The sequence below is a fragment of the Sesamum indicum genome, linkage group LG4 (assembly GCF_026168435.1).
Source record: "Sesamum indicum cultivar Baizhima isolate 11 linkage group LG4, ASM2616843v1, whole genome shotgun sequence".
Taxonomy (NCBI): Eukaryota; Viridiplantae; Streptophyta; class Magnoliopsida; order Lamiales; family Pedaliaceae; genus Sesamum; species Sesamum indicum.
In genome coordinates this window covers 5,559,676-5,572,190 of record NC_142660.1, presented here as the reverse complement: position 1 = coordinate 5,572,190, position 12,515 = coordinate 5,559,676, and the positions used below count along the sequence as shown (strand labels likewise).

General features: G+C 37.7%; 3 protein-coding genes across 10 annotated transcripts; 1 reads left to right on the top strand and 2 right to left on the bottom strand.

The window, feature by feature from the left end:
* Positions 1-311: 311 nt before the first annotated feature.
* MGT3 (magnesium transporter 3) lies at positions 312-4,430 on the top strand. Of its 3 annotated transcripts, none has more exons than XM_011077361.3 (7): positions 312-450; positions 1,243-1,824; positions 2,475-2,545; positions 3,073-3,201; positions 3,279-3,623; positions 4,007-4,054; positions 4,141-4,430. In XM_011077361.3, the coding sequence occupies exons 2-7, from the start codon at positions 1,380-1,382 to the stop codon at positions 4,369-4,371; spliced, it is 1,269 nt and encodes a 422-aa protein (XP_011075663.1). In that variant the 5' UTR covers positions 312-450; positions 1,243-1,379; the 3' UTR covers positions 4,372-4,430. The 3 variants fall into 3 exon arrangements, with proteins under 3 accessions (XP_011075663.1, XP_088735835.1, XP_011075664.1); XM_088879709.1 differs by having other exon boundaries at positions 4,007-4,059; positions 4,141-4,374; XM_011077362.3 differs by having other exon boundaries at positions 390-534.
* Positions 4,431-4,588: 158 nt separating this feature from the next.
* LOC105160099 (uncharacterized) lies at positions 4,589-7,317 on the bottom strand. Of its 2 annotated transcripts, none has more exons than XM_011077364.3 (3): positions 6,273-7,317; positions 5,726-6,129; positions 4,589-5,530 (listed from the first exon to the last, which is right to left on the bottom strand). In XM_011077364.3, the coding sequence occupies exons 1-3, from the start codon at positions 6,964-6,966 to the stop codon at positions 4,898-4,900; spliced, it is 1,731 nt and encodes a 576-aa protein (XP_011075666.1). In that variant the 5' UTR covers positions 6,967-7,317; the 3' UTR covers positions 4,589-4,897. The 2 variants fall into 2 exon arrangements, with proteins under 2 accessions (XP_011075666.1, XP_011075667.1); XM_011077365.3 differs by having other exon boundaries at positions 4,589-5,527.
* Positions 7,318-7,640: 323 nt separating this feature from the next.
* LOC105160104 (Purple acid phosphatases superfamily protein) lies at positions 7,641-12,174 on the bottom strand. 5 transcript variants are annotated; one of them, XM_088879941.1, is made up of 13 exons: positions 11,907-12,174; positions 10,993-11,170; positions 10,819-10,910; positions 10,650-10,731; positions 10,419-10,541; positions 10,220-10,312; positions 9,944-10,073; positions 9,697-9,778; positions 9,305-9,437; positions 8,940-9,145; positions 8,729-8,854; positions 8,308-8,617; positions 7,641-8,200 (listed from the first exon to the last, which is right to left on the bottom strand). In XM_088879941.1, exons 2-13 carry the CDS (start codon positions 11,158-11,160, stop codon positions 7,895-7,897), a joined length of 1,851 nt encoding a protein of 616 aa, XP_088736067.1. In that variant the 5' UTR covers positions 11,161-11,170; positions 11,907-12,174; the 3' UTR covers positions 7,641-7,894. The 5 variants fall into 5 exon arrangements, with proteins under 5 accessions (XP_088736067.1, XP_088736071.1, XP_088736069.1 ...); XM_088879945.1 differs by having other exon boundaries at positions 10,650-10,716; XM_088879943.1 differs by lacking the exon at positions 11,907-12,174 and adding an exon at positions 11,270-11,541.
* Between the last annotated feature and the right edge of the window lie 341 nt (positions 12,175-12,515).

Sequence of the window (12,515 nt, the reverse complement as noted above, 5' to 3'; positions counted from 1 at the left end):
CAAAAATATGAAGTTAGTTGGCCGTGGGTAAAGTAATTCATACATATTAGTTGATAAAGTATTTTTAAAAAGTTTAAAAATGTATAAAATTACAATTCAAAATTTAAAATACAGTTTGGTTAGTTCAAACAAAGATTGGATAGAACCTAATGAAGGCTAGAAGAATGAGTTTGTTGCTAGATATATATTAAAATTATGGGGTATTTGTAATTTTTTAAATAATAATAATGTATTTGTAATTACGCAAAATTTAGAGATGGGAGATATAATTTACCCATTAATTGCAACGTTAAGTCGCGTTTCACACCGTCCTTTTCTGTAAAAACGTGCTCAGCTCTCTCTCTTGCTTCGCACACGCCAACACGAAATGACAGTTAAGAATGACATAGTGAATATCCCATGTATCTATCTATCCACGGCTTTAAGACCGACCTCTGAAGTGAACCTAAGGTATGATTTTCACTAGCTGTCTCTACCGACGCAGATACTGCGTGTTTTGTGTGTGTATACGAGCACTAGAGATTGAAATTGGAGGTGGGTTTTTTCTTGTTCGATTTGATTACCTCGTTTTCCCTAGTCTTTACTGTAATTGGTGTCTGATATTATTGCAAATTATGTGAAAGATGTTATGTGGAACAACTGAGGTTTTAGCAGTATTACCTTTGAGCATATGGCTTAGAGTTTTCATTCTTGGTCATGGAAAATTGGCTGACAGCTTCATCTAATTGATCAAGATTGGTGGTATTCGCATTCCTTCGTTTGTTCTTTTAAATCTGAATTCCATGTTTTGGGACATGACTGCGGACGAAGCTTGTCTTTTCAAGAGTAATGAAAATGGGAACAAATTGATATAAGAATTTGCTGTAGTTGCAAGCTTGTTTGGATATAGGTTGGGAGTAGAAGTTTGAATAAACTGGATAAAGAAAGTTAACAACTTTAGCATTTTGACTTGTTTAATGTAACCAAACATAGGTGGGAATTGGAGAGCTGAGAACAAACAATGTGTGCAGTGATGATCAGAATGTGCTGTACATATTGATGGTATGGTTCTTGAGAAATGGAAGTAGTTCAGGATCAAAACTTGGGGGATTTTTGTCCCGAATAATATTGACTGGATAGTTGTTCTGGATTTTAGCATTTGATAATATGTTCTTTTGGCCATTAAGTTGGAAAAGTAAAAATCTTGCGGAGAACTCTGCATCTATTTATGTAACTACGTTTCTTTTTCATGTTGTACATCAGGATGTGGAAAGAATTTGGCTGCGACGGCTCCAGCAAGATTTTGCCTTAGGAAAGAATAGCCTACATTTCAACACGTAGATGAAGAGATTTATCAGCTGTAAATGCCTGGATGAAATAAAGGATAGATCTGAACACAAATGGCTCAAACAGGACCTCCACCTTCCAGTACTGTTCCTGAAACTATGACTTTCCTTAACTCTGCACGATATTATTCAGATTTGCATGGGGGTCAAAATACACGTGGATCAGGATTTCCAGGCTTAAAGAAGAGAGGTCATAATCTTGGAAGTCGGTCTTGGATATTGATTGATTCGAAAGGGAATTCAAAAGTTGTGGAACTGGATAAATTTACTTTAATGAGACGTTGCTCTTTGCCTTCCAGAGATCTCAGGCTTTTGGATCCTTTGTTTATCTACCCCTCCACAATATTAGGTCGTGAGAAAGCTATTGTAGTCAGTCTTGAACAGATAAGATGTATAATCACAGCTGATGAAGTTATACTGAAGAACTCATTGGACGGTTCCGCACTACAGTACAAATCTGAATTATGCAAGCGTCTTGAGACATCAAAAGATCAGTATGGTAAGATGATGAAGTTCTTGTGGCAGCATTTATGTCTTCATTTGATGCGAAGGAACTGATACGAGTGAGGAATCAGAAATGTAAACTTGAAATGTGTGTTAGTGTTCCTGAGGCATTGAGGTAGCTTTTTAGCTCTTACCAAAGATAAAAGAGGCCGACATACATTCCATCACCACATCTATGTGAAGCTATTGTCATCTGATTTCAAGTTTAACCTGGGAAGTTCTAAGCATATGAATAAATAAACCATAGACAGGGAGACCAAGTATACTATAACAGAGTCATAAAAAGACATAACAAATTTTTCTATCAAGGAAAAATAAATTGGGAGTTGGTTTGAGCTAAAGGTTTCACTTGGTAGATGTTCATAATGAACTCTCAGTACTAAGAATTGTTGGCTTCAAATAAGAGTATTTCTTCTGTGATAAGAAAGAACTGTCAAAGTTAAAACCATTCTTAGTGAATATATGAGTCTTTCGTTGGTCTCACTGTATGACAGTTCTTCATATTTTCCCTCACAATTAGCATGTTGTATAGCTTTCATTGTGTGGAATCTTATGCAAGATATTTCCTTTCTGCTTCTAGCCTTTATTATATCTGTACTTTTTTCCCTTTTCAAAGTAAATACCAGTTGTTGCGATGTGATTCAGATGACCTGCCTTTCGAGTTCAGGGCTTTGGAGCTTGCTTTGGAAAGTACATGTATGTCTCTTGATGCTCAGGTATGCAGTTTTGTCTTTTGAAGTAATGGAGGATTCTGTTTTGGGCTTCCATTTTTGTCTTTCTACTCCTCTGGAAAAAGGGCTATGGAATCCTCCAACCAAAATTTAATGAGAGGAAATCAACAACAAACAATGATAGATGCTGGGGATTCATAATGGACAAGAGATGAGATGTTTTTACTTGTTTGTATCAGGTCAAATGGAGACGCCTGTTTCAGGAGTTTGTGCTGACGGCACGTCTTCTTTTGTCATTTTATAGATGCTTCAGTTTTCTATTGCCTGAAATGCATTGCAGAATCCCTTTGTTTTAAATTCAGCACGTATCTTCTTCATAGGAGCATCTAACACTTGTTGCCCAAATGCCTTAAACTTCTGCTGATTTCCCAATTCCAATCCATGAAGCTGATCAATAAATGCTCAAAGGCTTTAGACAAAAGGGCTTGCCTGATCACATCATCACAAAATGGTCAAAAGCTTCTGAAGAGGAACCTAGTATTTTTGACATCTTAACTTCATGAATTTATTAGGTAAAGGAACTAGAAAAGGAGATATATCCAGTGCTCGATGAATTGGCATCATCAATAAGCACTTCCAATCTAGAGCGTGTGCGTAGATTCAAAGGGCACCTCCTTGCCTTGACTCAACGTGTACAAAAGGTATGAGAAATTTATAATTGGTCAAGCCCGACATTTGTAGGTGATGTAGTTGTCGTTTAACCCGTCTTGAATTTTAGGTTTGTGATGAAATAGAGCATCTAATGGATGATGACGGAGACATGGCAGAGATGTATTTAACAGAAAAGAAAGAAAGAAGGGACGACCTCACCAACGATGATCTATGTGATCAAACAATCAGTAATAAAGAAAATGTCAACGTTGTCTCTAAATCTGCACCTGTTTCTCCCGTGGGATCGTATAGTGGAGTTCCCAAATTACAGAGAGCTTTGAGCAATATCAGTTCCTCTAAACATGGAAGCTTATTGAGTTCATCCAGTGGTGGGGAAAACATTGATCAGCTTGAAATGTTGCTTGAAGCGTACTTTGTCGTCATAGACAACACACTCAACAAGTTGCTATCGGTAAGAAAATGTTTACAATAAAACATTTCTTACCTTTTCTATCAAGATATTGTTAAGTATGTAGTTAAATTAGTTCAGCAATCTTTTGAAAAATCTTTAACTACGTCTCACAATAATACCAAGTCCCTTAGATCCAGCAATGTGAAGTACTGGAATAGGAATATTAACCTATTGTACGCCGTGTCTCATGGAAAAAAGTTTAAAACAGCTAAATTTCTTTATAATAGTGGTTTGCTCTTCACAATTTGGGCAAGATTCTTTAAAGAATTTACAGTTTAGGCCTAGACAAAGAAATAACTTAAAGAAAAGGAAAGAAGATGAAAACTGTGCTTTGCTGCTTCATAATGTTGATGTTACATATTCCATTTTTCATGGGAGTGCAGCTTAAAGAGTATATCGAGGATACTGAGGATTTAATCAACATAAAGCTGGTAAGGTTCGATGATTGATGATAAACATTTTTACATCTTAGTAACATACGATCTGCAAAATTCATGTATTTTTACTGTTGTAACAGGGAAATGTTCAGAATCAGCTGATCCAATTTGAGTTGCTTCTTACAGCTGCTACTTTTGTGGCTACTATATTCACCGTTGTGACTGCAGTTTTTGGTATGAACTTCGATGACACCGTATTTGAAAATGCATCAACATTCAACTGGGTACTTATCATTACAGGAGTGTCTTGTGGACTGTTGTATTTGGCCTTTTTGATATATTTCAGGCACAAAAAAGTCTTTCCCTTGTGAACAGTACATTGGAATTATATTTTTTCAAGATTAAATGATTTGAAACTGGTTACCAATAATGGTTATAACTTTCTAATGTGATCGCCATGGAATTTTGCCTATATTATACAGTTGGTCGATGGAAAATTTCACCGTACACCTCAATCATATGATCTGCTTCCTGAAGCCATTCTCAATCAAGAAAATCTCCAGATCTGGCAAAAGCTTGCGCACTTGCTTCACTACACAGACATCTTTGCTTTATTTTCTATTCCAGAAAAGGCACAATTATCATATCAAACATTGTTACACAACACGCTGATGCAAGAACAATGTTACAAAAACCAGCTCTTTAGATGGCAACTGCTTCTTACTAAACAAAAATGATTTCGATTTCCATTGCCAATTGGCACCTTTTATTTTTCTTATTTCTTTGTCTCATGAGATTTGTGCTTCTAATGTTCTTTCTCAATCCTCATTTTCCTACCTGTACACTTACTATACACTCTTCTGTATTCTATCAGTATGCCATCTGAGTTTGTACACCTTAATCAATTTTAAGATTGCAACTGGAACCTGATTTCCTTCTCTCGAGTATCTGCTTTATCAGAAGCATTTCTGATTCATCAGTCTCGTTATCTTCACTCAGGCAATCTTCATCAGACATGAAACTTGTTGATGTATCCTGGTATGCAATCTGTGGCATTAGTCGATCGATGGAATGCTTTCCAGCATTGCTGCTATATTCCCCATCTTGACTTTCTTGATCCTTCTCTCTCACCCTAAGCAAAATCCCATTTGTCTCCTTTTCTTGATTCTCTGCCGAAGGCCCATATTGTTTGTCATGTTCTTCTGTAGGACTTTGTTGAACAGATGAGGATTCTGTTGTACAGTAAGAAAATCTCCTTCCAGAGACAATGCTCTGTGAACCAAGTATTTGAACCCTGTTTTGGCTGTTACAGAGAGCTGTCTCCAGCTCCTTTATACGCATTTGGAGCCTGGATTCTATCAACTCATGGAGGCGCAAGCTCAGCTCCCAAGGGGAAACAGTATAATTTGCAGGTGGAGAGCCATGAGTGGTTGTATCCGTCGTTTCGTCTCCTGACTCAGACATACCATTGTCCATTGTCGACTTTAAGTCTCTTTGGATAATATCTGGTTCAAAATCTGGATCAAGCTGCTGAAAACAGTTGAAAACTGAGGAATCTTGGAAGATTGAAGTATACAATTTGACGTATCACAAGAGTATCAGATGTTAAATCTTGGCAATTCCTGGTCTAGTATCTCAGTTAATAGAAATTCTTAGAACTGTCCACTAATAGTAAACGTATACAAGCATTAACTTCACATTCTAAAAGCTGAATCTATGGCTTACCTCAACAACACCAGATATTCTCTCCAGGGCAGATGCCTTATAGTTATTTTCTAGCATCTCCAGTTCAGCTTCAAGTTCTGCCTCAATTTTGCTCAACAGCTCCAGGTTCTCTGTGTTTCTATCATTTGCTTTTAGACTGTCAAATTCAGCCAATTTCTTCACCTTCACATCAGTAGGAGATACAATCGAGTCCTGAGGCGTATCGTTTTCTCCAGGAGGCTCATCACTTAGCTCCTTCACCATTACCATTTCTTTCATATCAAGTTCCTCATACAAATCTTGAACTAAATTCTGCATCTGTTCCAACTGCGAATTCAACTTCTCAGCTTCATTTTTCCAGGCCGTAGTAGCAGACAATATCCCAACCATCATTCCAGTAATGAAAAGAAGCATCGTCTCAGGTCCTGTCAAGAGAAAAAGTGACAAAGTCATAAGGAAACCGAAACTGAGCTTGAAAACAACATAATATGCTAAATTTCAATCAAAGATGCATCAAATAAATAAGAAATGAAAAGGAGTTTTTAGAAAAATTGATGTTTGAATGGACCTTGTGAATGGAATGATCTTCCAGCCGCCCCGTCACTGGAACCACTCAGCTGCAACTTCCCAGTGCACTTCTCCGGCTTCTTTTGAATCTCCTCGACAGATTCAACCAACTTGCTGATCATTTGACTTCCATCAGTAACCAAAACTGGCCTAATTGTAGACATGGATGGAAAACTTGAACTATCTTCTATGTTTTCATGCTCTCCGAATAGCTGGGAATCAAGGAAACTTCCAAAAGACTGTACAGGCCTTAATGAATTCATGCGATTCCTTCTATTTCTAATGAATTTGCCTCTGTTCGTTCTGCTGAAAATTCTATTTTCACCATCTTCAAATTCTAGACTCTTTTCTTCTGCACTAACAGCTGATGACACGCTAGAACCCCATCCCATGTTATAATCATCACTAGCTTCTATGTTTCTACTGCTTATTGGATCGATCTCTGAGAAACTAACATCTGAATGATTCTCCACATCCAAGAAATCGTCATCCTGAGCTCTCTTTCGTGCTAATCTGCGTAACGGGCAGGTTTTATCTCTGAACTGCTGCAGAAAGTTTCTTGATTCTGATTGAACATTGAACGAGTGTTTGTAAGAGGCTGGAGTCAGGCTTTCCTTTCTATCTCCTGGCAAGTTCTGCAAGTTCTTTGCTATATATCCAGCTCCTGCAGCTGCTGCGACAACCCATAAATCCATTTTTTCAGAAGAAAGCAGTCAACCCCAAGATTCTTGAACCTGTCTCCAATTTCTGAGGAGAAAGTCATCAACTTTACCCTGCTTGACGAATCAAAAGCCTTTGCCTAAAGTGAAAACCTTGATACCAAGAATCCCACAAAGAAAGACTGGGACTTGATCAAGAAAACTGATGAACTCTGAATATGTTGATCAAATGAAATTATTTGCTCAAGAATGTTCACTATTTCCGTGTCTTGAAAATCTTGAAAATGGAATTTATCTACAAATAAAGAATGGCCATTCGTTGTGAGGGATTGGTTAAAAGTCAAATATTTTCGGTATAAATCTTGTTCTTGGTTGAAAGCACGAAGCTTAAATTAATTGCTTCCTTGTTATTTATTTATTTATTTTGAGTGAAAGGCAGGGGGGGGGGGGATGTTTGGTAGGCCCGTCACATGTCACACTGGCTTTTAGAGCCACTAGATTGTGGATTGTGAATTAGAGATCCTCATTCAACTCTGAGTCTCAGATTTTGTTGTTTCAGTTCATGTGAAAAGGGCTCTTCTTTTTCTCATTAGAATGCTTAAAAATGGATTAATTTAAGCACGAGCAACGTAATAATCACTTCTAATAATCGTATTTGGAATCTTTCCTCTGTTTCCAGAAACAGAAGGACAAAAGTCAGAACATTAGACTTAAAGAACCTTAAACACTTGCACTAAATCAATGATTTCTCCATGTACATAAATCATGTCTTTTATTAACAGTTCAAGTGTAATGTAAATAACTCGCAAACGGCACTTAAACAATTCTCCTCCCAGTTGTTCTTTCTGAACTTAAGCTGATAAATGCATGTATATCTTCAAGTGCGTTCAACCGATGCAACGAGCATCAACGGGACCTGGTTCTTGAGAATATCATAAGCAAAGAGTTGCAGGTAACATCCCAATCAAGAAGCTAGTGTCATACTTGAGCAGCTATCCACAGCACAGGCCAAGATATCCCTGTAATCCCGGGATATCCTGAAGGAATCGTAGACCTTGCCGTCACTGCTCTTTTTGTACTCAAATAACATGTTTGAATGGTCGAACGCAGTCAGCTTCACAAAACCATAATCTTCGTCCCTGAAAATGCTCCAGTTGGGTTTTAGAGTCGAGAAATCTGAAAGGCTAGCGCCTCCTCCACCAGCAACCACATGTATTGTTCCATTCAAGCTACCCCTATAGTAACGTTTCTCGTTGTTTGTACAGATATTCTGCAGCAAGAATACTATAGTTCAGCAGCTTATACAAAGTTAAATTGTTTTTTTTAAAAAAAAGGTAAGTCTAATAATGATTTAAGTAAATCTGCTGAAACACATACCTGGTATATGGGACAAGTCCTTTCGTAACTGTGGACATGCCCGTAGAAAGCTATATCAACTTTATACTTCTGCCAGAGCTTTTGTAGGTCGTCTCTCCCCATCGGTTCTCCAAACGATCCTTGAGTTGCATAATATGCTGCAGAAGAATACCCCAACACACGATGTGCAAGGAAGATCAGCCAAGGTTGTTTCCGTCGGTCTACAGATGCCAGACAGTGCTCAATGAATTTATATTGTTCACTTCCCTCTCTCCAATCATGTTCTGTATCAGCTATACAGAATCGGAACATTCCATAGTCAGTGGAATACCTGAAACATGGATCAATGAGATAAAATGATGTAAGAGAATCTACAGCTTAATTCTTACACAGTTATGATTAGAAAGCGATATATAAGAGAGAAATATATATGTAACTATACCAGAACTTAGCTCGATTTTCAGCAGGAACATAAAACATAGTTTCAGCCAAGACTCCACATTCTCCACCTGAATCCATGTTGCCGTAAAACGAACCTGTTCCAGGCCAGTCACGCTCATGGTTGCCACTGCAGAGATGACCACCAGTGTCGGACAAAAGCAACACGATAACCAAGTGCATGCTAACAAGCTCCATAAGAATCTATAACACACCTGGCGATCATGTACGGTACTCTTGAAGCAATTGGCTCAATTTGGGAAGTAAACTGATCCCATTGCGACAGATATCCATTAGCATAACAGATATCACCAATGTGAAAGACTATATCATAATTCTTCAAGTCGTCAATGAGCTGCTTGGTAGTGTTGAGGGAGCCTCGTTGAAAGTTATTATACTCGTTCGAACCATCAGCTTCATCCTGCAACAATAAAGCGAGAGCAGAAACACTTCTCAAATAATTATGTAATTGAGCTTTTAAATAGCTGGAAATCAAGTTGCACTATAACATGCTTGTAAACCGATGGCACTTTGATGATATAGAACACTACATGAGTTCATATTCTAGAAAGAAACAAACCTTTCCCATGTCGCCAAAAATGATAACACGTTGTAAGGAGTTTTGACCCGGATATGGAGATGCTTTGAACTGGTAAACACGACTCCAAATGTACGTACCGTTGAGCAATTTATGGCCCAATTTGTAGGTGTACCTGAAAAATCAATAAAAAGGGTCTTTGAAATTTTAGAAACTCATAAGTTTCTCTGCAGGATTATTCAGTTATATTTCTTATAGATATGAATTCACAAGATATTCTAAGAGATATGTTATAATCTAGGAGAATATTGATGATCTATCAGCAGTTCAACTTCATTTCTTGGACGTCGATATATGCAATAAGACACTTAAATAGATAGGTGGGGAAGGGCTAACTAAATGATCTAAAGATCATCCTCCGGAATGGAACATACACTGAGTTAGGCCATAGCTCCTTGAGAAAACCAGTATGAATGAATCCAGGATCACGCCATCCGACAGTTCTTGCTGGGGCACCTGCAAAATCGTAGGCTTGTGTTGGGCATATATCATAAAACTTCACATAGATAACCACTTATTTCTCCAACCATAATTTAAAAAAAAAAAATAGATATGGAAAAGGAAGAAATTCAAATCAGTTTATTGCTTGAAGTTAAAACCAGACAGGAGAAGCTAACACACCGCACATGCTGTTTCGATCAATAGTGAGGGTAACCGCTAAAGAACGTTTCGGTTCTTCTCCTTTCCGACCCCATTCGACGAAAGGCTCTGCTTCATCTATATCATAACCGCTAGTCCATGTTACAGTCATCTGAGTAACACACCACTTGAAATTAGTCATTTGCTCAACTTGTTTATCTGAACCGGTAGTGAAAACATCTAGAAAATTTTCACATAAAACACAATGAGGTGCCGGTGCAATTTGAAGAAATTTTAGCTGTGGAGATTTAAACTCACTTCATTCCATGTCTTTCCCTGTGCTAAACGAGGGTATAGAGGTGCCTTTGGGTTAACAAAGGCAACTGTATTCGACACAGCCACCAGCTTCGGCTGTTGCAAAATAATTAAAGAAAAAAACAGTCAACACGATATTGGCATCCAAGAAATCATCTTCCAAATGTAAAAACTGAGGTGCAATTCTAGAACAGGATAGTACATTTGAGACACCACCAGAAAACAAAGCAACCGAGTAGTCTGATCTCTGGTTAATCAACTGAAGCTTCAAAGATCCTTTGCCTGTGTCTCTGTACTTCGGATTGCTGAAATTTGCAAACTGATACTGCAGGGAGATTGGATTACATATATCAGCCTCTTTTTTGATTTGGAAATAGCATGTTTAGAAGTTATTGATGTAATAAAATCATCGGAAACTATAGATGGACGAAACCTTTATAGGTGCTGTGCACAAATACGGTGGGCCTACTCGTGGATTTTCCGGGGGGCAGGTGGATGAGCTGAGGTATGAATTCCTTAAATAAGGTCAACTCTGTTGTATCACATTTCGAGCTAATTAACAAACCTATAGAGGGTGAATTCTTGAAATGCTCTGTTTTTACCTGATGTTAGCAGGAGAGAATACTCCGATCCAGTCATCAATTGACGGGCTTGAGCTGCTGTATTCTACAGTAATCCATTCCTTGTTCTCCTCCTGTTGAAAACAGTAACGTAAGTCAACAATGAACCATCTAAAATTCAGTTTCATGGCAGTGTTCAACAAACTAGAACCTTACATTGACTCCAAGAAGTGATGGAGTGGCTTTGATATAAGCATTATTATCTAGAGCAATAACGGCCTTCTCGATGGCAATCAGCGAAAGAGGTTGAACCCCGTGTGACCTCACCTCTTCAAGAGTCACGGCAGCCCACAAAACCACCAGTAGGATCAGGAAAACTTTCATTGCACGAGATCTACAAGATCAGGAATCAATGCCAACCGGAGTCAGTAAAAACATACTACTTACCGTCCAAACAATATCTTGTAATAAGACCATAAGTCGGACATCGTACAAACGACAAATGAACAAAACAGATGGAATTTTTCATCGGCCTACATTCCCACCAATTCAATATCCACTACGTCTTAATCGTCTGTCGTTAAAATGGCCAGGGACGCACGAAAACGGATCCACATTCCATATATAGGAACTCGAGAATCATTCACATATACACATGCTTAAGTAACACTTCTGATCAAAATCATTCCACGAGGACGGACGAATAATTATAAATACATTCTATTGAATAAAAGAAAGGTGTGATGAGTGCTGGTGAAATAAAAAACTGCAAGTGGCCATCAAAAGTTCAAACTTATCACCACAAACATGGCATTCTGTTGAATAAAGAAAGGTGTGGTAGGTGCTGGTGTGTGTAACAAACATCTGCAAGTGGACATCAAAAGTTCACCACAAAATATTACCACCTCGGACATCATGATGTCTCTTTCGAACCTAAATATCAAATCCAAATTACAGACTGTTTTCCAGTCTTGTAATAGAAGCAGTGAAGATAAACACAGCAAGAGGGATCTCCACCACACACGCAGGCAGTGAAACTCAACAAATACACATAAAAAAGTAAACTTTACAACATAGCAACCATGAATCAAGAAAAAATGTCCAAATAAACTGCAGAAGTTTGAACTTACCTGAAATAGACAGAACCCTTTAGGCTCTTGGGATAGAAAACTAAGAGTTGACCAAAATCTAACGTTGTACTGATTCTGCTCTCTTTCGTTTATGTCAGTTCTTGATGATATTTGTGGTGAGTAATCGATTGAGTAACAGCTTGAGCAAGAATTGCTGCGGGAGTGGCGATTAAGAATCAGTTTTCTTGCTAAGTCAAATCAACTAATGGAATCTTCAGTGGCACATTCCGCAGCTTTTTGTTGCTAGGAATATTGATAGGCACATTCCCACAATTTCAAGTACTTATTACATGTTTGCCGGTTCACATCACCCTTTCTTGTCCCTTTCTTCCCCCAAAATTTTACTGTTTATTTAAGATACTCTTATTTCTTAAAATTTGATATAATTACGTTTCGATTCCTTATAATTTGAAAAATTATATTTAATACTTTCATATTTTACTTTCATCTAACAAATAAGTCATTTTATTAATTGCAGGTGAGGTAATTTTTTTATGACCAAATAACGCTCATATATCTTCACATGTTAATGCATGTGAGGAGGTATATTTTCACCTTTAGTTGATCATAAAAAGATTTATTTAACATGCAATAAATCAGTAATAAGTC

Excerpts from the sequence above, each read along its gene's own strand:
- LOC105160104 (XM_088879941.1), bottom strand. The coding sequence starts at position 11,160 with ATGAAAGTTTTCCTGATCCTACTGGTGGTTTTGTGGGCTGCCGTGACT. Across the intron at positions 10,313-10,418 it reads TTTCTGGTGGTGTCTCAAAT|CCGAAGCTGGTGGCTGTGTC; the intron begins GTACTATCCTGT and ends ATTTTGCAACAG. Across the intron at positions 8,618-8,728 it reads GAAAATCGAGCTAAGTTCTG|GTATTCCACTGACTATGGAA; the intron begins GTATAGTTACAT and ends TCCATGTTTCAG.
- LOC105160099 (XM_011077364.3), bottom strand. The coding sequence starts at position 6,966 with ATGGATTTATGGGTTGTCGCAGCAGCTGCAGGAGCTGGATATATAGCA. Across the intron at positions 6,130-6,272 it reads AAGATCATTCCATTCACAAG|GACCTGAGACGATGCTTCTT; the intron begins GTCCATTCAAAC and ends TTCTCTTGACAG. Across the intron at positions 5,531-5,725 it reads GAATATCTGGTGTTGTTGAG|CAGCTTGATCCAGATTTTGA; the intron begins GTAAGCCATAGA and ends AACTGTTTTCAG.
- MGT3 (XM_011077361.3), top strand. The coding sequence starts at position 1,380 with ATGGCTCAAACAGGACCTCCACCTTCCAGTACTGTTCCTGAAACTATG. Across the intron at positions 2,546-3,072 it reads GTATGTCTCTTGATGCTCAG|GTAAAGGAACTAGAAAAGGA; the intron begins GTATGCAGTTTT and ends TGAATTTATTAG. Across the intron at positions 3,202-3,278 it reads TGACTCAACGTGTACAAAAG|GTTTGTGATGAAATAGAGCA; the intron begins GTATGAGAAATT and ends CTTGAATTTTAG.